The 26,502-nt window shown below is 43.4% G+C and overlaps 1 protein-coding gene across 2 annotated transcripts in view; it reads right to left on the bottom strand.

The window, feature by feature from the left end:
- The window catches only part of IGFBP2 (insulin like growth factor binding protein 2), a 63,091-nt gene extending 39,169 nt beyond the window's left edge, over positions 1-23,922 (bottom strand). The window contains exon 1 of one of the 2 annotated variants that reach the window (XM_081885963.1): positions 23,432-23,922. In XM_081885963.1, coding sequence (XP_081742089.1) covers positions 23,432-23,858 — 427 coding nt within the window. In that variant the 5' untranslated portion in view covers positions 23,859-23,922. The remainder of the gene's footprint in view (positions 1-23,431) is intronic. The other variant, XM_081885964.1, reaches the window with a different exon arrangement.
- Between the last annotated feature and the right edge of the window lie 2,580 nt (positions 23,923-26,502).

Here is a 26,502-nt window from a genome sequence, read left to right as displayed (position 1 = left end):
CCCAAAGGCAATGCTGCCATTTGCCCTTGAACTGAAAACAGTCTTCTGCAAATAAAAAACACATCAGACAAGAGATCTGAACTCTGGGGATTTTACATAACCCTATAGACATGCAGAGGAAGGAAAATCGACAGCTGGGCACCCCCAGTGACTTAACAAAACTTTTTCTGAGGGAAAAAGGCATCGTGCTGGCCACTATTAGATTTTTAAAAAACACCTACTCAAAAAAGTAAGTGGAGCAGGAATGCCTTGTTTGCACTCACTGTTTTATTTATAAAATAACTAAGAGTGCTGTGATAAATTGCTATTAGGGAAATGCTTGGCCACTAAGGAAGTTTCAGCTAAAATTGTGCAAGCACTTTGGAGGTTGGCCTCTCACATCACTAATGACAGAAGCTCCACCCAATAGGTACCTCAAGGATTTCACAGAGCTAGCTCTGTCTCCTTCCTCACAAAGCCGAGAAAACTAGTATTGATAAAAGCAACTTAGGAGATAGCCCGTTACATAAAATAATAAAGATTATTCCCATGGAAAATAGAAGAAAAATGAAATGAGCCCACCATGGAACTATGAGCCATGTCTGCTTAACCCAGACTATCTATGTTTTATGGCTACTTTTACTATAAAAAGGAAGGTTAGTGGGACAATTCTATTGGCTTCAGTTGAATTTCAGTAGAAGAACTGCCTTGAGGTTTACAAGGACTAGGTGCAGCCTAGAACATCCCTGTTGGATCAGGTCAAAGGCTCACCTAGTCCAGCATCCTGTTCTCACACTGCCAGCCAGATGCCGATGGGGACAAGGAGGATCTGACTGCAGCAGCACTCTCCTGTGTTTGTGGATCCCAGCAGCTGGCATTTAGAGGCACGCCGCTTACAGTGGTGGAGGGCAGAACATAGCCTTATCTTCCATGAGGCTTCTCTCCCAATGCAGTGTGTGTGAGGGGGGGGGCACTGGTGTGAGAAAGAAGAGAGTGAATGAGGGAGGGAGGGAGAAAGTGTGTGCAAATTTTTGTTGGGACAAGGAGAAAAGGGCCACACCTCCCCTCACCTGCACTTCCACTGCTGCTCTCTCCCCTTCCCCACTTTCCCCTGCAACTAGCCATTGACATTCTGGTGTGAAGAGTAAGTTACACACAAAAGGTGACCTACAGCAGAAAAGCAGAATGCCATCTCTGTACAGTGGTACCTCGGGTTAAGAACTTAATTCGTTCTGGAGGTCCATTCTTAACCTGAAACTGTTCTTAACCTGGGGTACCACTTTAGCTAATGGGGCCTCCTGCTGCTGCCGCACCGCTGCTGCACGATTTCTGTTCTCATCCTGAAGCAAAGTTCTTAACCCGAGGTAATATTTCTTGGTTAGCGGAGTCTGTAACCTGAAGCGTATGTAACCCGAGGTACCACTGTAAGCACACTGCACAGACTCAAGTCTAAGGACCTCTGCAGGTTCCCTTTTTATGCCGTGCTCAGGATTATTTGTGGAATGAGGCAGTTTAATGCAATCCTGCTTGCAATATCGTTTGTACCTACATTAGTTTTATGGTGGTCATATTGCTTTGCTTCCAACCAGTGCATGCCCCATAGCGTCCTGAGGAAATACTGTAACTTTTGTGCCACAAATTATTATTACTTATTATATGAACAAATGTCACTATTTATTGACTGTTCCACTTCTGTTGCACTATAGTGCAGGAGTGCCCCTCTGGATGATAATAATGCAGCAACACTGGGGAAGCATCAGAGAGCAAAATGGAATGTTGCATGGACAGTCAAGTATAAACCCAGTACTAATGCACTATTGTTGCATCACTGGCAAGCTGCAGAATACACCCATAGAAAGCCACCAGTCTGAAGGAGCCCTAATTTTCTTTTATTGATACCTCTTGGGAGGGGGGTGGGGTGGAGAACAGCGAATGGGGTCCCCCTCCAAGAATGGCTTTTCCAGATGGTGGGCATCATGTGCCCATATGGAAGCAGGAGAAACTTCTCATTTCCTCCTCGATTTTCTTTTTACTGTTTCCTGGTTTTGTTTAGCACAAGAGGGGAAAATTCATTATCCTTTTTTTCAAGCACAAGGAAAACCATCATCTGCCCCACTCCCCTAAATCCCTTGCCACCAGTAAAAGGGCACCACTTCGCCAGACAAAAGATTCTGAGCAGGAAAGCAACACACACAAGATTGTAAACAAGCTAAACACAAAAGGCTGGGGTCTTATCTGGCATGGGCAGGTGCTACTTTGCACTGGTGTTTAAGCCAAGTGAACCAGAGAAGATCTAACAAACAAGGAAATAGAATTTGCACCAGTTTATAACCATTTTAACATCTTCCCACCTAGGAGTTCAGGGTCCTATACAAGGGTTCATCCCCTTCCTCTTTTATCTTTGCAGCAACCCTTGTGGGAGCTAGGCTAGGCACATGCTTCATGTGCGATCACGTGTTTAAACCCATATCAGCCCAGTTCAATGCTCTATTCCATGGGTAGGCAAACTAAGGCCTGGGGGCAGGATCCAGCCCTATCACCTTCTAAATCCGGCTCTCAGACAGTTCGGGAATCAGCATGTTTTTACATGAGTAGAATGTATGCTTTTATTTAAAATGCATCTCTGGGTTATTTGTGGGGCATAGGAATTCGTTCATTTCCCCCCCAAAATATAGTCCGGCCCCTCACAAGGTCTGAGGGGCAGACTGCTGAAAAAGTTTGCTGACCCCTGCACTACTCTACGCAAGTTCCCCAAAGTTAAGAATATTGAAGATATAAAAGCCAAACATGTTCTACATAACACAGAAAAGTGAACAGACCAACATGGCTCAAGGTCTCCCTTGCCCGCTTATTCTATGGTCTGGTTTGCATGACACAAAGTATGCCTTAGCAAAAAAATGTGGGCTCCTGGAGAAGGGCTCGCTGCCATTTTGCTCCTCCCTGGTCCTTTTTACTGCTGCACTGCACTGCATTAATTCAGGGTTTGGCTTGGTGTGTCATCTGATCTGGAACTTGTGGTTAAGATCTGTCCGCACTAACTATGAGTTGCATCTAAAGTTAGTGAAGAGGGAGCTTAACCACAAGCCATAGACAGGAACAAACCTTGGCTGCAGCTTGTGGTTATGGTGAGGAGAGAGCTGAACCACAAGTCCTGGTTCAGACAACACACCAAGCGAAATCTTGCCTTAGCTCAGCATGACTCAGGAGCCAAAGAGACTGGGGAGAAGCTGCAACTTCCTTTCTGAGAATCCACACATTCATGCAAGCCTTAAAAGCCATAGTTTGATTAATTTTGTTGTGAAAACATGTAATGGATTTGTGTTATTCTGTATATTTACACCTTTAGGGACTCCTAGCAGATTAAGATCATACATAAGAAAGGAATCACACATGTAGCGTTGCTTTCAAACTTTCTACCCATATCTAAATGACGGTGGAATATACTTGCTGTCAAGTCTCAGAACTAACACAAACTGCATTCAAAAGGAGCCTAGTGTTCCAATCAGATTTTCTTGCAACTCCACCACCATATTGAGCTCATTGAAATTAAAAATAAGACTTTCTCCCTTAAGGGCACATACATAACTAACTTGACTTTCTGGAAATGAAAAGTGCTGCCAGCTCAGACTTACATCATGCTACAAAACGAGCAGGTATGTTGCTTATACACATAGCATACCCAGTAGGGTTCTGCAGATAAAAGTACACAGTGTGCTCTTACAATGATTGTACACACCAAAAGAGAATGGAGGCCAGTCACAAGCTAGCTCTTTAAGGCCAGTACATATTAACACATGTAGTTAAAAGAAGGAACAAGCTTGCTTTATGCACACTGTAAGGTACAACACAGATGTATCCACTGATTTTGAGATGGTGAAGTGGCCCTACGCGGCTCTATAGAATATATTTCCAAGGAAGCATGTGATCGTGTCACTTGTTTTTCACCAAGCCCATTTATGGAAACTCACTTAACGGAAGACATCTGTTTCAAACACATTAAGTAAAACCCTTTCTGAACACCACCCTTGTTAGAACACTTTGAGCATGGGCATAACAATTTAACTGCAGTACTGTATAAGAAAATTGAAGCATATGTAATATAACCTCATCAGCCCCATGTATTTAAAAGTATTTAAAACATGCGAGTAATAAGACAGGATAAAACAAGAATGCTACTGTATACCTAGGCTTATAGTGGCTCAAGAAATTCATGGACCTTCCAAATATGGAACATGACCTTCCAAATAACTGAGGTTTGGATACAATGGTTTCTTATAGAGGTTGGAAACAGATGGCAGTTTTAAAGCCAAATGTGTTATTTTCCGTGCTTTGCTTGTGCGTGTCACACTTCTTTTGACCTGTGATCAATCAGGTTTTGAACCACTGGAAAAAAATCCCATCAAACCTGTTTGCCTAGATGTAGGAACAAGTGTGCACCCAATGGCCCTTCTTTCCAGCTGCCTTCAGCATTCTGGGGGTACAATACTTATTTGATTCCCGCCCAAAAGGTGGGCTGCATATAATATGTCTGGCATAAGAGGCAAGATGTAGAGACAAAGGTGTTTAAACTAATATTACACACAAATAGTGAGTACAAGCCAGTTCACTTGTAATGCCAACCATGGCTGGGTAACACATAAGTGATTGGGTATTGCATCCTCTCCCATCCTGCGCTCCAATCTGCTTACTTCATGCTTAGTACAAACCATCATTTGCTGTTACATAAGAAACTGACAAACAATGGTTTGTACTTCCCTCCAAACCAGAAACAGAAACATGTTCTAGACTGGAGTGCAAGCTTGAATCACAGCTTGCTGGTTCAGATAGTGTTCATGGAAGACAATCTTACTCAACAACGAGTGATTGCCAAAGAAGACTATAGTTTGCACTAATCAGGAAGCTAACTGGAGCACAAAAGAGGAAGGGAGGAGTGCAAACCAATCTTAGGTACATGGCTCCCTTACACCTTCTCCACCATGCAACCACCTTTTGACATTCCAAATACAGTCGTACCTTGATTCTCGAACGCCTTGGTACTCATACATTTTGGCTCCCGAATGCTGAAAACCTGGAAGTACCGTAAGTTTTTGAATGTTTTCTGGAAGCCGAACGTCCGACACAACTTCCACTTGAGTGCAGGAAGCTGCTGCAGCCAATCGGAAGTCGTGCCTCTGTTTTTGAACATTTCAGAAGTCAAACGGACTTCCAGAATGGATTATGTTCGAGAACCAAGGTATGACTGTATACACTTTATGCTTTAGTCAAGGAGCTTATTTAACCAATGAGTATAGACATGTTCAGTTCATGTGATGTCCTACCAATTGGAATTGGTTGTACACTTTCAGCCTACAACCAATTGGAATTGGTTGTACACTTTCAGCCTACTCACAATTGAAAGTGCTGTTTATGTTGAAAGCCCCCTCCAGGCGTTGATGCTTAAAAATGCAGGAAGATTTCAGATTTTTGTGCATTTATTATTTTAGTGAGCCCATAGGACAGATTCTAGAGTACTGTAATGGGAAACATGACAGAGGTTTATAAAGCGATGCATGAGAGGAAAGAAGATAGAGATAAGCCCCCCTTTCCGAATTCTAGAATGCAGGGCTATCCAATAAACATCCATGGTGGTAGATTCAGGAAAGATGAAAGGAGGTATTTCTTCATACAGTGCATAGTTAAAGCTATGGAATTTGCTGCCACAGAAGAGGGGATTAGATAAACTCATGAAGGATAACGCTATCAGCAGCTACTGGTTATGACAGCTAGATGCTACCTCCAGAATCAGAGACATTGTGTCTCTGAACGCCAGTTGCTGCAAAACAGCAGCAGGTGAGGCAATTGCCCTCCTCATGTCCTGCTTGTGGGCTTCCCATAGGCATCTGGCTGGTCACTGTGGGTAATAGGAGTCTGAGATAGATAAGCCTTTGGTCTGTTCTAGTAGGACTCTTACTTGTGCTCTTTTAATATACTTTATGTTGTCGGCATGGGATGTGGGTGGCGCTGTGGGTTAAACCACAGAGCCTAGGACTTGCCAATCAGAAGGTTGGCAGTTCAAATCCCCGCGATGCGGTGAGCTCCAGTTGCTTGGTCCCTGCTCCTGCCAACCTAGCAGTTCGAAAGCACGTCAAAGTGCAAGTAGATAAATAGGTACTGCTCTGGTGGGAAGGTAAATGGCATTTCCGTGTGTTGCTCTGGTTCGCCAGAAGCGGCTTAGTCATGGTGGCCACATGACCCGGAAGCTGTACGCCGGCTCCCTCGGCCAATAAAGCGAGATGAGCGCTGCAACCCCAGAGTTGGCCACGACTGGACCTAATGGTCAGGGGTCCCTTTACCTTTACCTATGTTGTCGGCATATTTGAAAATGGGATGCTTAAACTTAGCCTCTTCGTTTGAGGAAAAAGCAGCTGCAGAGCTCTGATCTGGAACAGGTTCTGGATCTGGATCAGGGCCCCAAGGGCTGTTTCCTGCTGAAATATCACCTTTTCCCTGGTCTCTATATGCCCCTGAAGATGCTGTTTGGAGAAAATTGTACTTTTACAGAGGTTCTCTCCCCCTGTTTTTAGTAGAAAAGTGTCAGGGTCACATCCTAGTTTGGGATCCCGTGGCAGCTTTGCAAGTACTTCGTCCCCAAGCTTGAGCACACTGCAGAAACATGAAGGGAAGTTGGGGCAACCCTCAAAATTTCCTAAATCCTACTTAGAGTAGGCCTGCTGAAATTAGTGGATGGAACTTAGTCGTGTCTATTAACTCCACTATGTCTGCTCTGAGGACTGGCATTGGTGCCATCCAGTGTTTCCATAGCCGTCGCAGGGTGGCTGATACTGAATGAAAACACAAACACAACAAGGCTCTTTTAGCATGTGAAAATTACAGCCAATGTATATGAAAGCCTTCTTCATTAGACCTAGATGAAGGCCATTTACCTTTTCAATAAGCCCACTTGATGGCATTTTGTGGAGGATTGTTACAGCGATGTCTGCATCAGAAGCTTATATTTCTCAAGAGCCTTGTCCGCTTTCCCATAGGGAGCAGCAGTTCATTATATGAGAGAAGGGGAACGGCTGTAGTTTAAGTTAACATCCTACCCTGTTTTGATACTGAAGAAATGAAAGTTAAACATTTACCCTCTTTCTCTCTCTTTACCCCTGTGCTGTTTTCAAAGTCAGCTGGAACATTTTTGCTGCTCAAAGACAAGCTGTTGCTCTGGAGGAAAGGGAGAAATCTCCCAGTTTAAACACCCACACCACACACACATAGACATTGGAGCTGATAATTCAAAAGTTTTAACAACTGAAAAGATTTGGAAACCCACAATGGGCCATAAAATTATGAAAGTTAAATCAGATAAGTCACTTAATGAGGTTACTGTCAGCAGGGGTGGATTTTGGTAATATGGCACCCTGAGGAAGGGCACAATTTACTGTGTTCCCCCTCACTTTGAGTAGGTACCCATATAAATATAGGTATTATTATTATTATTATTATTATTATTATTATTAGTCCCCCTCGGCTCAATGCCCTATGCAGGGAAATTGCCCAAGCTGTTCAAAGAACACAGAACGCCATCTTATACAGAGGCAGACCATTAGCCAATCAAACACAGTATTGTCCTACCTGGACTGAACCTGGCATAATTCCCTCCTAGGTGCAGAAGTACTCCACAGTAACATATATACGCTATTACCCGTGGGCTGTTTTTCACCCCCATCAGCATCTAAAGTAATTGTACCTCCAAGATAAAACAAAACTAAACAGCCCTCTCTTTTATTAGAGACATAACTTTACACTGAATCATGGCTCTGAGCTGCAGATTCACAAGGAAGACACTCATCTCGCTTGTCTACATCAAGGCAAGATGTTGCCCGAAGGGTAGGTGAAGCCGCTCTCACCTTTGCTATAAATTAAGCACATATAAGCTAAGAGCTTCACCGATTGTATCTTCCCGCAGGATGGGCAGTCATGCAGTACTGACTAAACTCTTTCAAAGTCCTGTTCCAACATGTGTTGGGAGAATAAAAGGATCAATTAAAGGTTTATGGGAGGGCAGCTTCTTTTCTTTTTTTAGCATGCCTGCAGCCGCGGTCAGGAACATCTGGAGAGAGATCCCCCAGGATGCAACAGGAGTGGTAAATTGTAAAGGGCTTGTAATTTTATGTTGTCTGGAAAGGGAGGACTGAGGGAAAGCAAGTGAGAAAAGACTTATTTTCCTTTTAAATTAAAGAAACAGCCAAACATAGATTACAGGGGTTAAAATGAGTTCTGTGGTCTGAGGCGAAGACAATTTCCCGATAAATTTAACTGGTTGTGCATCACTTGGGTGTTGTTATCATCACCATCACCATTATAATTAATTAATTAATTGATTGGTTGGTTGATTCAATTTGTATACTGCCTTTCATCTGAAGATCACAGGGCTATTCACAATATAAAAATGCAAAATGAGAATGCAAAATACATAATAGAAACAAGCACGAGTCAGGAAAATCATCAGTGCTTCTCTGCGTTCCCAAAACCCAAAAGAATTTAGTTTAAAATGTTACTGTTCTGTTAAAAGAAATTATTTTCACTGGACTTGCAATCCTAAACACTGTTTCTTAGAAGCAAGTCCCACTGGCTTACTAGCAAGTAAGCACACAAGTGGGATTGGGTTTCCTCTCTTATGATACACACACAAACAAACAAAAACCATACTATAAACTATACTATTTGCCAAAGGTAGAATCACCATACTCTTTGGATAGCAGGGTTTGACCCAGAATCTAGACATACTGTGCATCACCCATTGAGGGAATTAACTGGCCCACTGGTACTTCGCTCTCTTTCGTAGGGGCCAAAAAAGAAAAAGAGATAAGTCTGCAGTTCTACAGACAGTAGAGAAAATGTGTGGTGCTTCATTCCATTGTTCTGTAAGTAGTAGAGCTGCTTCTACCTCCCTCTGTTCTAGTGGATGAGTGAGAGCCACACTGTGTGAAGTTGACCAATAAAGAATGAATAGCTATTAGCTCCTCAGGTTGGCCAAAATCTGCTGGGTGGAAACTGGATCCCGTTATATGGAGTGGGATAACATTCCAGATGATGTCTTGCCATAATCAGCGATAATTCTGCCCCCTGCCCCAAATTATGATCACTAGAAATACTTTCCTCTGACAGACCCTTGCCATTTACTAACCCTATATGATGACACGCTGTGGTCTCCGGACTGTGCAACTTTAGTCTGATTCAGATGCAATTGCTAGATTGTGGCTTGGCCTCTGTGAATAGGCTTTGTGCTTCGATACTCTTCCCCTTCTTCTTCTGCAGCCACCCTCAGTAGAAAGCAGCTTCATAGTTATAATGGTGCAATCAATTCCACAATCCTCTTATGAAGGAGTTCTTAGTGTAGTGGGTGTGTCTTTGCAATACAGGCATGCCTACTACATGGAGAATTCAGCCACAAATTCACCTTCATGTGATTTTTAGTACAGAGACATGCACAAGGTCAGCTCATGTACGTGACTAACAACAAGAACGGCTACAGAAATTAAGCTGGGTTTCTGTTGATCTTGACACCAAGATCTAGTCTCAACAAGGTCAGGCAAGTCTAAAAAGGTCCACCCAAAGTGTTCTTTAGTTGACATCACTCTTTAATATCAGAATTCAATCAGAGTTGAAGGCATTTATTTATGCCAGTCCGTCACTATGTGCTAAAGGATAAGAAAATCCTATTGCAGGTATAGACCCATGAGTATAAGGCAGTATACAAAATTAAAAAATAATATTGGGCTGGCTCACACTCTGATATTGCATGGGGTCCCAACCAAATCACACTCTTGACATGTCGCATCAAGATTCCTACCCGGAACCGTTCAAAAACCAAGGTGTTGCTTCCGCTTGGCTGCAAGAGCTTCCTGCACTCAATCGGGAGCCACAGAAGCCTCGTCGGACATTCGGCTTCCAAAGAACGTTTGAAAACCGAAACACTTACTTCTAGGTTTTCAGTGTTTGGGAGCCAAAACATACACGTACCAAGGCATTCGAGAACCAAGGTATGACTGTATCTCTAGGTCTGCAAAATTCTTGGAATTGGTTCTTAGGATTCTGGTCACCCCACAAGCTTGAAATCTGCTATTCAGTTCTGGTAGCTCAATCTAATTCTGCAGTAATGCTTACTGATGCAGCACTGTTGTGCTCAGGTCCTGCATTTGGCCTTTGATAGGCTCCAGGACAACACAGAAACATAGATAGTGTCTTCTGCTGGATCAGACCATTGGCCCATCTGGCTCAACATTGTTGACAGAGTGGGAACAACACTCGAAGGTTTCCAGCGTGGGACACTCCCAGTCTCACTTGGAGATGATGGGAACTGGAGCTGGGACCTTCTGCATTCTACCCAACCCAGGATGCTGGGTTACATGTGCCTTTGGCTTGACCCAGTAGGACTTTGCTTGCAATCTCAATGGTCTAACATTATTCTGAAACTACTTTGATAAGGCATGTGCTAGGGATCTGCCATTTCCTGTTCCCACATGCCTTAATGGAAACCAAAGGTGGGAAGAAGTTACAGTAGTCTAGATTGCCTGATTTTACAAGAAAAATTTGGGGGTGTTGTTAAAGAAGTCTTTTTATACATTCCTTTTCTGTTGCTATGGGTTGCCTTTTTTGTTTTTCAGTGGCCCTGTGCCAGACTCTGAATAGAAAAGCACCAGATGGAGGGGAACTGCGGAAAGCCAGCTACACGGAGTAAGGTGTGAGCACATCCTTTCAGAAGGAGGGGGCATGTGGGAGGCTTGCCATGTGTTCCATAAATGCAAAGTCACTTTCCTTCTTCACTCGCTTGAGCTCTGAGGTAGATTGAACCAAGATAGATCAGAGGCGGGGAAACAGGATCTGGCTAGCAGGCAGGATCCTGAGCTCTTTTGGCCGGGGGAGGGGGGCAGGTGAAATAACTTCAGAAGAGAAATCAGGAGTGCACTTTCTTCCTTTGCAGGAGCAGCTTGAATCAAGCAGCACATGCAAAGGAAGATTCCTACAGAAAGTGGGGATGGCATTTGGCACTGATTATTCCGTAACAACCACAACATTACTTAGTTTGCATCTGTCAACAGGTGCAAGGCAGGTGGATGTGGCTGGGATAAAATGGTCGTGCTGGCCACACACACACACACACACGGGCTTCCCGTGCCAGAAATTAAGCACAACTATCTGCTTGTTTGTCTATCTATCTATCTATCTATCTATCTATCTATCTATCTATCTATCATCATTATCTATCTATCTATCTATCTATCTATCTATCTATCTATCTATCTATCTATCTATCTATCTATCTATCTATCTATCTATCTATCTATCTATCTATATCTATCATCTATCTATCTATCTATCTATCTATCTATCTATCTATCTATCTATCTATATCTATCTATCTATCTATCATCTATCATCTATCATCTATCATCTATCTATCTATCTATCTATCTATCATCTATCTATCATCTATCTATCTAAGCTCTACAAGCTCACATTACTTGGGAATCAGTATATTCAAATCTTGCTCTGTGGTGTTGCTAGAACCAGTTATTTATATCAAGCAGCAACAGTGTAAGATGGAAAACAGTCTTTATGTCATAATTTGTGAGCCTTAAGGCAAAAGGTGTGTGCAGAGCTATCATCACAAGTTACATATGCAGGTACAGTGGTACCTCGGTTTACGAACTTAATCCGTTCTGGAAGTCCATTCTTAAACCAAGACCGTTCTTAAACTGAGGCGCACTTTCCCTAATGAGGCCTCACACTGCCGGTGCTCTTCTACCGTTCGGATTCAAGTTCTCAAACCAAGACACTATTTCCAGTTTTGCGGAGTTTGTAAACCAAATTGTTCTTAAACTGGACTGTTTTTAAACTGAGGTACCACTGCATATTGTTTGAATTCTTAAAAAAGGACCACTATGATTCAGTCACAGGACAGATGACTGGAACTCTCTTTCGATGCCAGAGCTCAGTTCAATGTAAGATTTTTTTCAGAGAGAGAAAAAGAGAGAGACATTTGCCTCAACTTTCCCAATATTAAAATGTTTCTGCTTATAGGAACAATTCTATAAAGGAAGCTTAACTGAACTGCCAATGAGTTTAGAAATGCATCAGCATAGGAACAAACTTGGATGCAATTGTGAGTGACTGCTGCAAACTCAAGGATATAATTAGAACTGGGTGAGTATGTCATGTCATTAGGTAAATGCTACAGGAATCTCTCTTTTATCTGAAATATCAATGGATCACATTTTTAGTGATTAGACTAGGATCTGGCTCCCTCAAAGTTGATGGAAATTCAGGACGGCATACCCAGGAGGACATCAGTTCTACCCTACAGAAAGGGGCCTTTGTAACCCTTTATATATGTGCAAGATGTTAGAAAAAAGGAAAGGTCCTGACTTCCTTTGTCTCCTCAGCCTGGTCCTCGGACCCTTGTCGGCATAAAAGAGTCCATGAGGAGAGTGTCCTTGCAGAGTATTTTCTGCTTTTATTCTTCAAAGTCTTTGTCTGCAAAACGACCGACCAACTGTACACACATCAACACTACCAACTTTCTCTAACCAAGCAACCAACCCACACCACAACACTAACATTGACCACCCTTACGTCGCGACCATGCCCCAAACTGTTTGTTCAAAAATTCCCCACCCCATCTGTTTGCAACTGCACAACAGGACGAGTGAAGAGCTTTTTGGCTTGGGCAACCCATTCTCTGAATGTGGGGAAACACTTTGCTTTAACAAAATTTCTGCTTTAACAAAAACAACCAACTAAAACATGATTTATCAACTATTACTAGAAAAGCATACCTAGTGCCCCCTTCAGTTTTCTGTCACAAAGGACTAGTTCTAAAACCTCTTTATATACTCTGTCACTTTTAGAAGCCACAGGCTTCCTCTTAGATTTGGCCATTTTACATACATTGCAATCTAGGAAACAGTTACAGCTATTTACTTTTAGGTTCTTGCATACCTTTGGCATCTCTGAAAGCACATGAAAATTTGCGTGACCCAGTTTTCTATGTAGTTCATGTACACACTCCTTATGAACTGGCAAATTCTCCTGAACCACCTGGGCTGTTTAACAGGCTTGTCCTGCATTACATATAACCCATTTTCCATCTTTGCATGGCTACATATCTGTGTTCCATTCTTTATCAGACAACCATCCTGCGCGAACTTAACACCATACCCTGCATTATTCAAACAGCTTACAGACAGTAAATAATAGTCCAAACTGCTGACAAACAGAGTCTCTGGTAGAGTAGTGCTCAAGCACTGCAGGAAACATGTTCCCTGGCCATCAATCTTGCTTCTAGGACCATCAGCAAGATAGTTTGAGTCTTTTCCTTCGACTGGCTTCTCCAGGGTCTTAAAATCCTCCTGACTGTTGCAGATAATCCTGCTGCTGCGAGTCCAGCAACCACGTTCCTCAAGGTATCTTCCTCTCCTCTTGAGAAAATGCAGACACAAGCTGAGCAGAACACGTGTTCTTCTTCCTTGAAGAGAACCCCTTCTGCTTACGTTTCTGTGTTGATTGCTGTCTCTGCTCCACGTTGTCTCCTGGAAGTCTTGCCCTGCATTGACGCTGGAGATGCCCGGGTTGGCTGCATCTATAGTATCTCCTCACTGCCATGGCCAAGTCCAAATCTTGGTGTTGCTCCATTGGCAGGTTCTGCTGCTGGCCCCCTCGGCTGTAACTCCTCCACTCTTGGAGTTCAGCCTATCTATCTGACCTCCTTTCTGCTTCATCGGTGAATCTTCCAACCACATACTCAAGGGTCAGATCTCGGGGACTCATACCCTCCATGCTGTTAATCACGGGCAACCAGCTTTCAGGCAAACTTGAAAGGATAATGTATGTTTGGTCAGTCTCATCATAATGCTTACCTCTCTGCTGTAGTTGAAGAAACAGAGATTTCAGCATTTGAAGATGAGTTGCCAAACTCTCACCTTCTTTCATAACAGTCCTGAACAGCCTTCTGGTCAGAGAAATTATGGTTCCAGCAGTGTCTCTGACATGCATTGCCCTTACTAAATTCCAGCATTCAATCGCTGGGCTGGCATTTGCTACATGCAATAACTGAGAGTTGCTCAAACACAGCATAATTTGGGCACGAGCCCTTTCATCCAGCCATCTTTTCTCAGCAGAGTCTGTTATGAAAACCTCAGTCTCAACACAGGCCCATAGACCATCTCTCCTTAGCAACTGCTGCATTCTTATCGACCAACTCAGCCAGTTGCTTTCTGAGAGAAGTAAAAAAAAAATGCCTCCCCCGATACAAGTGTATGTAACCCGAGGTACCACTGTAATTACAACTTGGGAAGACTGGAAATCTGCCATCTCTGCTGATGCTTGCTGAGCCCCTTCAGTGGGGCTTCCAGCAATCTCTCCTGACTCTTTAGAGTCTGACCGGACTTTCCTGGTTGGCACTCACCGGCTTCTAGCTGCCACCTCTGTTGGCCCTCAGGTCCCGCCTGGTTCTGCAACCGGTGTAGTTGCTCTGTGAGTCACCTACTGTGGTCCTCTAGCAGTTCAAACTGTTCCAGTAGCTGATGCTGAGAGTTTTCCTGATCCTCAGATCCTAGCCGCTCCAGCGTCACTGCAGACAGTTACAGCTTGCCACCAACTGCTCCAACACACAGCCACTGGCCACCACCAGAACTCACCAGCTCCCTACTGAGATGCTGTCAGTTGTTTTGTACTCTGTACATGCTCAGAAACTCTGGGCCCATAACCTATCAGTGTTTGAAAAAAGCAAAGGTCCTGACTTCCTTTGTCTCCTCAGCCTGGTCCTTGGACCCTTGTTGGCATAAAAGAGAGTATCCTTGCAGAGTATTTTCTGCTTTTATTCTTAAAAGTCTTTATCTGCGAAATGACTGACCAACTGTACACACATCAACACTACCAGCTTCGTTCTTTTAATATTAAAGAAACAGCGGCCAATTTTTAGCTGTGACATATATAATTGTTGTTCAATAACCAACTGAATGAATCAGTCATATAAAGGCAAGGTCATTAATAATGAAAACCTGTCTCTAGCTATAATGGGTGGTGCAGTCATATTGTTAGATTCTAAGAAAATGTTTATTTAAAAAAATCACAAAATTTCTGCAATGTAGAGATTTTGTATAAATGGAAACTTCCAAAACCAAGCAGGCACACACATCAGCATTGATCCGGTTCAAGCGAAAGCTTCTGGGAACAAAGAATCATGTTTCTTGTGGATTATAAAACTGCACTAGATAGGGAAAACAAAGATGCATAACGAGAATAGAAAGGTTAAAGGTAAATAAGTATTTTCAAGACAGGATGAAGAACCCCACAACAGGCACAAAACTTCTCTCTCTGTACTCCATGTTTAGGTCCAGGAAAAACATCCAAACCTTTTGCAACTGTACTGCTAGGTATCAAAGTACTAGTCTCTGCGAAGTGCCACCACGTGTGTTAAATCTGAGCAGGGCATTATAAAATGAAGCAACATCTATTCTATCTATGTTTTTCTAGTGTCACATTTTGGCATCAATTTCAAATTCTATTTTTAAAAAAGGCACTTTGCTTTTCAGATTTTCTCTCATGCCTGAAAAATTGTTCTCATTTCAAAGAGAAGGATGATCCTGTGCCTCCTCCTAGCCCAAACATGCTCGTGTAACATGAACCCCATGGATCAGGGCACTGCAATTACTGAAATCTCCATTAGCAGAACTTGTAAAACCGTCTGTACTGAACTAATGTTGCATCAGGCCAAAGGCTAAATTCCAGACAAGGTCACAAGTCTTCTTAACTCCTCTTCATACCAGGGGAGAGCTAAACTCCACACATACACTAAGTAAAAGAATATAAGTTTTACCATCCCACCCACCCCTCTCCTTCCCCTACTTTATACTGTGTACAACACTAATGTCTCAAAAGAAATATAACTGATCTGTAGAAAATACAACCTGAAAAAAGAGACAATGCACGTACTTTTGTAAATCAAGAAAATCTTCAATAATTTTTTTAAGGTCTCAAATTGCTTAAATCAAATCATTTCAAAAGTGTAGAACCCATTGCTTAGGACAACAATAACTAAACAATAAGATGCCATAGATCCTAAACATCTTGCGCTATAATATTGCTTGGGATTAGACAAACTCAGAATGATGAGATAGGTGCAGTAGCCATGAGAGATAAATGCAACATCCATAATCAGATATCTCTAGTGACCAGATGCTGGAGACAAACTATCAGGAAGTGGCTGTTTTTTATTGCCCTGTACTTGTATTTCCCCACCCCATAATATTTATTAGTTTTCCATTTCAATAAAAAGAACATTGACATTTCTTATCCTCACATATATTCTGACTCTTTTGAGTCCACTCCTTCCTCCCTTCCCCCTAGATAGCTTTCTAATTACATTTCCTATCTTCTTTGCATTTCTATTTCCTCTTATTTACTTTGTCTTACTTAAATCCACATACTATGCAATATTGCCCTGTACTTGTAAACTTCCCAAGCTCAGCAACTGCTGGAGATAAGAGTACTGGACTAAATGGAATTATGGAACTAACACACCTGGATAAAAATTCCAGCATAGTCATGGAAACACTGGGTAACTTTGGACCATCACTTACAGCAGGGGTGGCTAACCTGTGGTCCTCACAATATTGCTGGCCTTCAGATTCCTATCAACCCCAGCCTGAATGGTCTATGAGCAGGAATTATAGGAGTCCAACGACAGATTCACCATCCCTGTCTTAAGTCATGTTATAGGTCTGGCAAGGAAAACTGATATAGCTGTTCCAGACTCTGTGCTAGCACAGATTGGCAGGTTTTATTATTACAGAATTTTATTTTATTTTATTTTAAATGCATTCTGTATCTCACACTCCTCACAAACACATTCCAAATTGTTAGTCTGTACTCAAGCCCCGCTTATGGTTTTCCACAGTCCAGAAGCTCCAACAGCCGCCTTTGGCAATACCAGGTTCAGTTAACACCCACCTCCAATCTAGAAGAAAAGGAAGCAAGGCATGTTTGAAACAAGGAGAGAGCAGAACATCTGCTAAAAGGCAAGAAAAAAGTTTAAAGCCTTGCAAAATATTTTCCCGAAGTCCACAGTTATATAGCACCCACACAGAAAGACAGCCACATGAATCCAAAGCCTCTATTTATTTCAGTTAGTTGCTTGCTTGATATTTATTAGCTGTGCTAGTAGTTTAAAATAACCAGCATTGTAATTCTTTCTGCCTTTGCAAAATCAAGGAGCATCTGAATTGTCTTTCTAAGGCTAGTCTCTGTGGAATGATCAGAAATGGTTCTAGGTCTTCCCACCATTCCAAAATTCTGTTGCACCAGTGCTACTCCTGGAAAAGTGCAAAACAGGCAGTGATAGCGGCAATTTCAGTGACAGCTCCAAAAGCAATAAAATACTGCCAGGATCTTGACCAGTTAGCAGTGCTCCATAACTTGGGAAACATTGAAAGCAGAGGCAAAACGGCAACTCAAAAGCACCCTACAAATGATAAGCTGTAACACCCAATCCACTCCACAGAAATACTGTGCATTAGGAGGTGATGGTCCTATGATCTCTTGGGGACTAGCTGATTTATTGCCTCTGGAACATCTGCAGCAACAGTTTATTACATCAGATGTGTAAAAGCACACTAAGAGGGTGCTCGAGGGAGGAACAGAGGATGATCAATCAAGTTAACAAGGTGAGAGAACAGGAAAGGTGGGGGGGACCTAACAAGAATACTTCCGCAACAAATGGAAGGAAGTGTGGGGTTGGGGATTGGGGGGTTACAATAAAATTGCCACATACAATCCTTTTATTCAAACCTTGAGAAATTCTGTCAAATAGGTTTATGGAGCCCAGTTCTGTAGCATCCAATATCAACGGCTAATAACTGAAGAGTTCAGGATCCCTGAAGCGCTCCCCTGCTGATGTGCACATTCCTCATTTTCAACGTTATGTTAGCTGATGATTTTTTGTGGGAACTGGCTTGTGTAAACTGCATTAACTTTAGTTCTCACCCAGTTGCCTTGCAGAGCAATCCTAAGTGAGATGGAGATTTAAGCGGCGAAACATAAACCACTTACAAAGCTCTGGTGGCCTGCTCTGGCCAAGGAAGAAATGGGGGGCACTTTTTATTCCCTCCCCCTTGCAGGCAGTTTAAAACAAACAAACAAACAAAAAAATGTCCACTGAGAGAAAAATTAACTACACCAGCTTCAGGATGTTTTAGTTAAGAGTCCTGAGCCAGGACACTGACAAGGAAACAAGGCAGCTTTTGATCAAGGGGTTTCAAGACCACCCAAAAGACACCTCAGATTAGACCATGACACTTCCCATGGACAGACTAGGGACCTCTAGGATGGACACTCATTCATCCTTTGGCAAGGGTTTAGACACTGCCCACTGACTTTCTGCTGTTCCTCAGTTCTATGTCTATGTTCCATTTCTGTACGTCATGGCTTTAACTTTTGTGAATCACCCAGAGAACACCCGTTAATGGGTGGTACAGAAACATTGTAAATACATAAATAAGCAACATCTTCATTTTTCACAAGTCTGTTGAAAGTACGAGCGGAGTTGGCTGTGGATTGCAAAGTTAGTCCCTACCACAGCCACAAAGGTGACTCAGGGTTTTTCAAGTTCACTGGGGCTAACTCCCAGGTAGCATTCACCTTTGCTATTGCTATAGAGACTATGGAGGCCAAACTTATCATTATTGTTTGAAGATACCAAAAATGGTCATTGCATAAAGGTAGCCAGTGTGGTGTAGTGGTTAAGAGTGGTAGTCTCATAATCTGGGGAACCAGGTTCGCATCTCCGCTCCTCCACATGCAGCTGCTGGGTGACCTTGGGCTAGTCACACTTCTCTGAAGTCTCTCAGCCCCACTCACCTCACAGAGTGTTTGTTGTGGGGGAGGAAGGGAAAGGAGAATGTTAGCCGCTTTGAGACTCCTTAGGGTAGCGATAAAGCAGTATATCAAATCCAAACTCCTCCTCCTCCTCCTCCTCTTCTTCTTCTAATGAAAATGATCTAACCCTCAACTGAACACATGAATTCTCAAGGATAATTGAGGATAATCACATGCTTATCCAAGATATGAGTGACAAATGTGGCCCCCTCTGTCCAGTAAAGGTCTAGCCCTTGCAGCTCTTCCCAGGCTACACAGCTTCCTCAGTTCCTGGTTCCTCCTGGTTCCTGATTGCTCTCTCCAGGAACCAAGTGCATGTATCCTGGTTTTCACAACATATTTTAGTCTATTTTCAGAAATGAGTATTCTCCTACATTGATGAGTTAACAGAATAAGCAGTCAGCAACCTTTAGCCTCTGAAACTTCAAATAAAAAATTGCCGGGTCCTCATTCAGCAAGTTGTGTTTATGTCAGCAAGGATGAGAGTTACAGACAGTCCTTTGAGGTCTGGGGTCAATTGCCAAATGGATATTTATCATTCAGGAACTTAGAATGAAACCCATGGACTCATTACACATAGAATTTGGAAGAATATACAGTGGTACCTCGGGTTAAGAACTTAATTCGTTCTGGAGGTCCATTCTTAACCTGAAACTGTTCTTAACTTAAGGTACCACTTTAGCTAATGGGGCCTCCCACTGCCGCCGCAAGGTGATTTCTGTTCTCACCCTGAAGCAAAGTTCTTAACCTGAGGTACTTTTTCTGGATTAGCAGAGTCTGTAACCTGAAGCGTCTGTAACCTGAAGCGTCTGTAACCCGAGGTACCACTGTACTGAAAACAGTTGGCAGTGACTCTTGGTTGCATCTACCCATGCCTGCAATGGATAGAATGCAGTTGCTTGTTAGCAGAAGTGAGGAAGGAAATCCACTCAAAATAGCATCGAGACACTACCTCAGTCAATCTAATTGGCACTGAGTAACTTCATGGGGAGAAGTGAAGGTTTAAGACTTTATAAAACTGGACCCCAAAAGGGTACAGCTCTATTTGGCCCGTCAGTTTGATTTGCACAGACCTGATATTTTCATTCCAACATTCCCCAGAATACCCACAGCCTTTTTTGCAATCAGCAACAGCATCCGTTTCTTGCTGTGGATTATTTGTATTTCTTTCTGCCTACAGCCTTTTCTGGATTGGCAGCCCAGACCTCAGTGGAAGATTAAACAATACCGAAGCCCACAGCAGGAGAATTCTCAGTCTTATTCCTTGTTTCACTTGGGCAACCTTCCTGACTCTCATCAGGGACAAAATAAAAGTTGCCAACCCCTTAATTTAGGAATTGCATACAAGTTTTGCATTCCAATCCCCAGTCAAGAGAAGGGTTTTTCTACCCCAACCTGCTCTGTGCAAATAAATGCAGTCCGTGGGATTTGCACGTAAAACAGAAATATTCTTTTTTAAATCAGCTCTTTGACAGATGAGAACATGCCAGAGTATGTTTCAGAATAATTTCACATGCGCTCCTGAGAATGATCTTAAATTATCCCCCCCCTCTCTCCACACTTGAATTCAGCAAAGACCAATTGCCCCAGGTAGCCATCTCTGTTTATCATGGAAAACCTCCCATCAAACACTCATTTTTTATTGTATTGGAATGCAATACTGAACAAACAACATTATGTGAAGTTTTTTCCCCCCTGGTTGAAAAGTTAACTTAATTAAACAAAGATTAAAACCATTTCCAAAAACTCACTACAATCTTAGCCTATCTGATGGGAGTCCTGCAATGGTTTGAGCTTGTTTTGCTGCTTTCCTAGACCTCTCCGGTTTTAAATATCAGAGTTCCTCACTTTTATCACTACACTAATATGGTTATGTCCTGCATTTCTATCTACCATCTCTCGGGACAATATTGAGGTGCATGGAGAAAGCTGTCAGTGTGCTTTTTGAAAGTGTTATCAGGGAAACTGCTACAAAAGGGTTTAAGAAGCTAATTTGAGCAACACCAATGAAACAAAGTGTTAAGGTGAACCATTTATTATAGCTGAAAAATAGTCCAATCCAAAATCCACTTTCAGCCAATCCCCCGCTGTTCTGACTCCACATTCCTTTTATTCTATAAGGCTCATGGTTTTCTGAACCCTATGCAGAGCAGAGCCCAGGTAGAAAAGTTTCATTTTGTTTCATGCTGCAATCCTAAGTACACAGCATAAGGGAGCTTCCTGTGCTTCCGAGTGAGACCATTGGTTCATTCATCTAGTTCAATACTGTCTACTCTGGCTTGCAGAGGCTCTCCTGGGTTTTTGGCAGCTCTACTTTGAGACACCAGGGATTCGACCTGAGAACTTCTGAACACAAGTCAGATCCCCTAGCACTCAGCTATGATAATTTACCCTCAGCAAGTCCTGCTGAATTTAAAGTTTACTTTTCCAACAGGAAGGCTTGTGAGTGCGCTGTATGTGTGTGAAAAGTTAAGTGAGTCCACACACATATATTCAGAAACGTCTGAGATAATTATACAGTCAACAACTCATTATGGAAACAGATTACGACAAAGTACTTATTGTAGGTGAGATGGCCTATGTCAGACTGAAGCTGTGTGTTTATACCTATATTTTACACACTGGTTTTTAGGAGAGTTTCTTCCCACCTCAAACCATAATATGAGAGATGCAGACCCACACATGCAACCCTTCATTCTCTACTTTGGTCAGCGTGAGTTAAAATGTCATTGCAACTAGCTGCTTATGCCAAGGGGTAGGAGCTACCGCAATCAATTGATAAGCAATCAATTGCAGGACCCCCCCCCAGGACATAATGGGTGATATACAACTCAGTCATACTCAAAAGTAGACCCATTGAAACCCATGGACTTGAGTTATTCCACTGATTTCAGTGGGTCTGCTCTGAGAATGAGCAACATTGGATTTCATTCTACAGCAGAAATGGGGAGCCTTTGTTCCTCAAATTGAGGAATTCCCAGCATCCCTAACCATTGGTCATGCTGACTGTAGTTGGTTTAGTGATTTCCCATTCCTGGCCTATAACTTTAGCTGCTTAGACAAGGGAAGTTAATAGTAGATGACCAAAGAAAGTTAAACTCAGGCAGTGTTGCCTCTGGCTGCTTCATATGTCTGCCACAGGTACATCACAAACGTCTAAATGGCAAATTATGTTCTTAAATATTCCCAGGGACATGAATCAGGGTGCCACAGGAGGACAGCTCTTAAACACATGTCCACTGCATGAAAAAAGATATATAATTTTCATTCACACTTCACATATTACTCCGCAAGACACAGCGGAGTAATATCTGTGCACTCACAGAAGCCAGGGCTGCAATTTAAGACTGTAAAGTAGCTCTTGAGAATCTTTGTGCCACAGAACCAACAGGCAGAATTGTGATGGACCATATTTTGGAATGTTGCTGCTGCTGCTCTCTCCCCACTATCTTGCCTTTAAAAAGCCATAGTGCTATGTTGGAAAGTTTGACGAAGGCTTTTGTGAGCACACTTGCATGCAACTTTTCACGCAGGAAAGTAGTTAAATAGAAGGCATCTCACTTACAGTCTTGATAGGGTAGAGTGGATTATTCAGTTTCTATGTGTTAAAAATGTTTCTAAGTGGAGTACGAAACACCGAAGCAACAATGTACATCTTAAACAGTTACAAAAACACAGTTACATATAAAAATGTTACATCAATATGAAGTTACTAATAGTTCAGAACTCTATTGCCGTATCTTCATTTTTGCATAATACATACTGCACATTGGCTCTTTTAATTTTGCATAAAATAGGAAGTCTGTTCCTCAGATCCAGTCCCAGACCTGTCAAATTTACCCAAACTACCTGTGACCCACCTCAAGATCCTTATGCCTAAGGCCTTCCTCTCCCATTCACCCCACATCAAATTCCCCAATGTTTGTGTTCACCCATTGCTCCCCATGCCTCCCTCCCTCCCCATCCCTGCACAATAAGGCGTCTGCTCACTAGTTCAACTCTTGACTCCTGATATCCTTTCCCACCAGATTCTTCTACTGCTTGCTGCCCCAACAGCTAGTTTACCCTGGCCAGCCAATTTCCCACACGGGATCCTCAGAGATGACAAAAGCACTCACTTAAATACATTGTTATTAGGTCGATTCATAACAATACCTGGGACACCCCTTGTTCGAAGTAAGCCCGACGTCTTTTCAAGCCTAGTGGTTAGAGTCAGGGTAGTGTAGTGGTTAGAGTGTCGGGTAGGAACACGGCTTGACTCCCCACTCAGCTCAAATGAATGACTGGGGCCAGTCTCCGCCCTTCTGCCTAACCTACCTCACAGGGTTGTTGGGGGGACTAAATGGGGAGGGGGAGAGCCGTGCGCGCCGCCCTGAGCTCTTCGGGGGGGAAAGGTGGGAGATAACAGCAATAAAATAGATCTCTACAATGAGAGAGGGGGAGCACACTGCACATGCTCAGAGGGCGGGAGTTCATTTGACGCCCTAGTTGCCCCCCAAGCCCTCCGCGCGGAACCGGCGCCCCGTCCACTCACCGGTCGCTCGGTGCTCGGCGCTGGCGGCGCCGTACTCGGCGGCGTCGCTCCGTCGGGCGCAGGTGCCCTGGCCCTGCACTAGCGCCTGCAGGGGCAGCTCGGCGCCGGGACGCGGGTAGCAGCGGAGCCCCGAGGCGCAGCGCGGCGTGTAGACCCCGCACGGCTCCCCCTCGAGGCGGGCGCACACCCGGCAGCAGCCGCAGCCGGGCTCCCGCACCAGCTCCGGGCACGCGTTGCCCTCGGATCCCGACGAGACGGGCGGCGACGGCGCGCAAGCGGCCAGGCGCTCGGCGGTGCAGGGCGAGCACATGAACAGCACCTCGGGCAGCGCCACGCGAGCCGCCGGCAGAGACGCCCACAGCGCCAGCCCCAAGCCCAGCCACAAGGAGCAGCGCCCGGCGCGCGGCTGCAACAGCAACTGCACCATCGTGGAGGCAGCGCTTCGCGGAGTGAGCGAGCCAGCCAGCCTGCCAGAGAGCGCCCGCCGGCCGGGCAGGTGCTGCGGGGCGAGAGAGGGGCGGGCGCGCCGGCGCCGCTGGGTCCTAAAGGCAGGCGCGCTCGGGGAGGGAGCTGGGCTCCGCTCTGCTCCACCCCCCCCCTCTCTCTCTCTCTCTCTCTCTCTCTCTCTCACACACACACACACACACACATCCTCTCTCTCTCTCACGCACACACACACACACATTTTCTCTCTCTTTCTCTCTCTCACACACACATTCTCTCTCTCTCTCTCTCTCTCTCACACACACACACACACACACACATCCTCTCTCTCTCTCTCTCTCTCTCTCTCTCTCTCTCTCTCTCTCTCACACACACACACACACATTTTCTCTCTCTCTCTCTCTCTCACACACACACATTCTCTCTCTCTCTCTCTCTCTCTCTCTCTCTCTCTCTCTCACACACACACACACACACACACATACACACACACACACAGAAGGTCACGCGTTCTGCCCTGCCTGCCTCGACGGAGACCACAGACTTCTAGGGGATGAGATCCCTTTGCCCCCCCATAAAATATTTGAGGGGTAGGGCAGGGCTTCCTTTGCGGTTAACGGTTGTGCGACAGGCAACAATTCAACAGGTGCAGCTTTCTTCCGGCAGCAGTTTGTATCTTGGCTTTCCTCTCCAAAGAGCTCGCGAAGAGTTTGGGTGTGATGGCCTTGACAAGGAGGGGCAGGCTCTCAGGGCCGACCTCACAGGGTTGTTGTGCTATAATAAAGGGAAATAACCCTGTAAATCCCTGCACAGCAAACTTAAAATAGGTACTCAATGAAAATCATGGGGTGCGTGCCTGGGGGAGGGGAAGCAAACCAAGAGGGCAAGTGAGAGTGAAGCTTTATCCACTTCATGCACCAACCTTGGCTAGAAGCTGAATCAGGAGGCTGGCAGTATTCAGCCCTCTGCTATTATAGATGTGATTACCAATGTTTCTCCATTTCTTGTTATTTTAAAGAAGCACGAAAATTATTGATTTATTTCTTGCTAAATTTATATCCTGCTTGTTCTTCCAAAGGAGCATGGGGCAGAGTTCTGGTTTGATCAACTGCATTTTGTTTTATTTTCTGTGGGTTCCTTTTTTATTATTGTACACATGCTTCGGACTAAAATGGTACAAAAATAAACATACCATGTATTAAGGGATATATCGACACAATAATTGCTTGTAAAAGGACACCCTAATTTCACAGATGATTTCTTGGGGAAATTTCCTGGGTTTTTTTTTTTAAGTTGATTCTAAAAAGTGGGTGTTTAAAAAGCCTGCTAGACTCAACTTTTCTTCCTTTTAGAAATCAAGTTTTGAAGGTAATAGCAAAGATAATACAAATCTGTGAAATACTGATTGTGTTTGATCTTTGATAACCCAAAGTGAAAATTGGTGGTTGCATTTAAAATGAGTGTGTGTGAGATGCTCGTTAATGCACTTATTGCACTCTTGTAATTGGGAAAAAAAAATCTTTAAATAAATTTATGGTTCTCCTTAAGGCTGAAATCCTACTTGAGAGTAATTTAAATTAAAACCAGTGAGAATTGTTTCTGCTTAGACATGGGTGAGATTGGGTTGAATTTGTTGCCTCAAATGCAGGAAGAGAATTACAAGTAAATGTATCCATCCTAAATACCGTGATGCTGTATTCGTCTGTGATGACATCATAACATGACACTAGCATAATAGCTGTCTTAACGTTCCGCCCCCCCCCCCCTGTGTTTCAGCAGAGGGGCCTCTAAAGCCTTGATATGGTAATGAAGTGAGATTTACCTTCCATCATGGAACTTAAGTTGGTGATACATGGAGTTTCTAGGAAGTCACAAGTTCAGGCACTGACCAGACCCAAACTTGCTTAGCTTCAGCAAGAGAGTGGACTTTATGTGCCTTCAGACCATAGCCTAGGTCTTGACTGAGATCTCTGATGACACCATTCACTCTATATACCTCACTCACTTGAAATATTCCAAGTCTGTCTCTACATGACTCAGAAGTTCAGAATGTGCTGCACACAGATGACCTAATCACAGTATCAGCAACATGAAGGATTAGAAATAAAATTTTAGCTTCTGAAAGATCTTTGCAATATCTGGGCACTGAAAGCAAACTTGGCAGATACTATGGTCATGATTTTTCAAAAAGAATATGAAAAGCAAACACAACAATATTCTATGACCACCACCCCCAAAGAAACTAGGGAAAATCATCTGAAAAGGAATATATCTGAGCCTTATAATTAATGTATCAGACACCTGCAGTTTATCAATTAAAGCCCTATTAGAGAACTAAGAAAAAATCCCAACAACTCACCAGCTATAAATATGCTATATTTATATATAGATATATAATCTAATTCTACAAATTTCACCTTACTGGTGTGAATGATGGCTTGGAAGCATTCTTAAAATTAATAGTACACTTCTTAGCGCGCGCGCACACACACACACACACACACACACACACACAGCAACAGAAGGCTTGCAATTCTCACACGCTAGTTCTCCAGGAGGGATATAGGACTTTTCCCAGAATGAAAACACACATAGCAAATGGTAAATGATTCTTTCTGCTATTACGT

Source organism: Podarcis melisellensis (assembly GCF_964234715.1).
Source record: "Podarcis melisellensis genome assembly, chromosome: 1".
Taxonomy (NCBI): domain Eukaryota; kingdom Metazoa; phylum Chordata; class Lepidosauria; order Squamata; family Lacertidae; genus Podarcis; species Podarcis melisellensis.
This window is presented reverse-complemented; position numbering and strand designations above follow the sequence as displayed.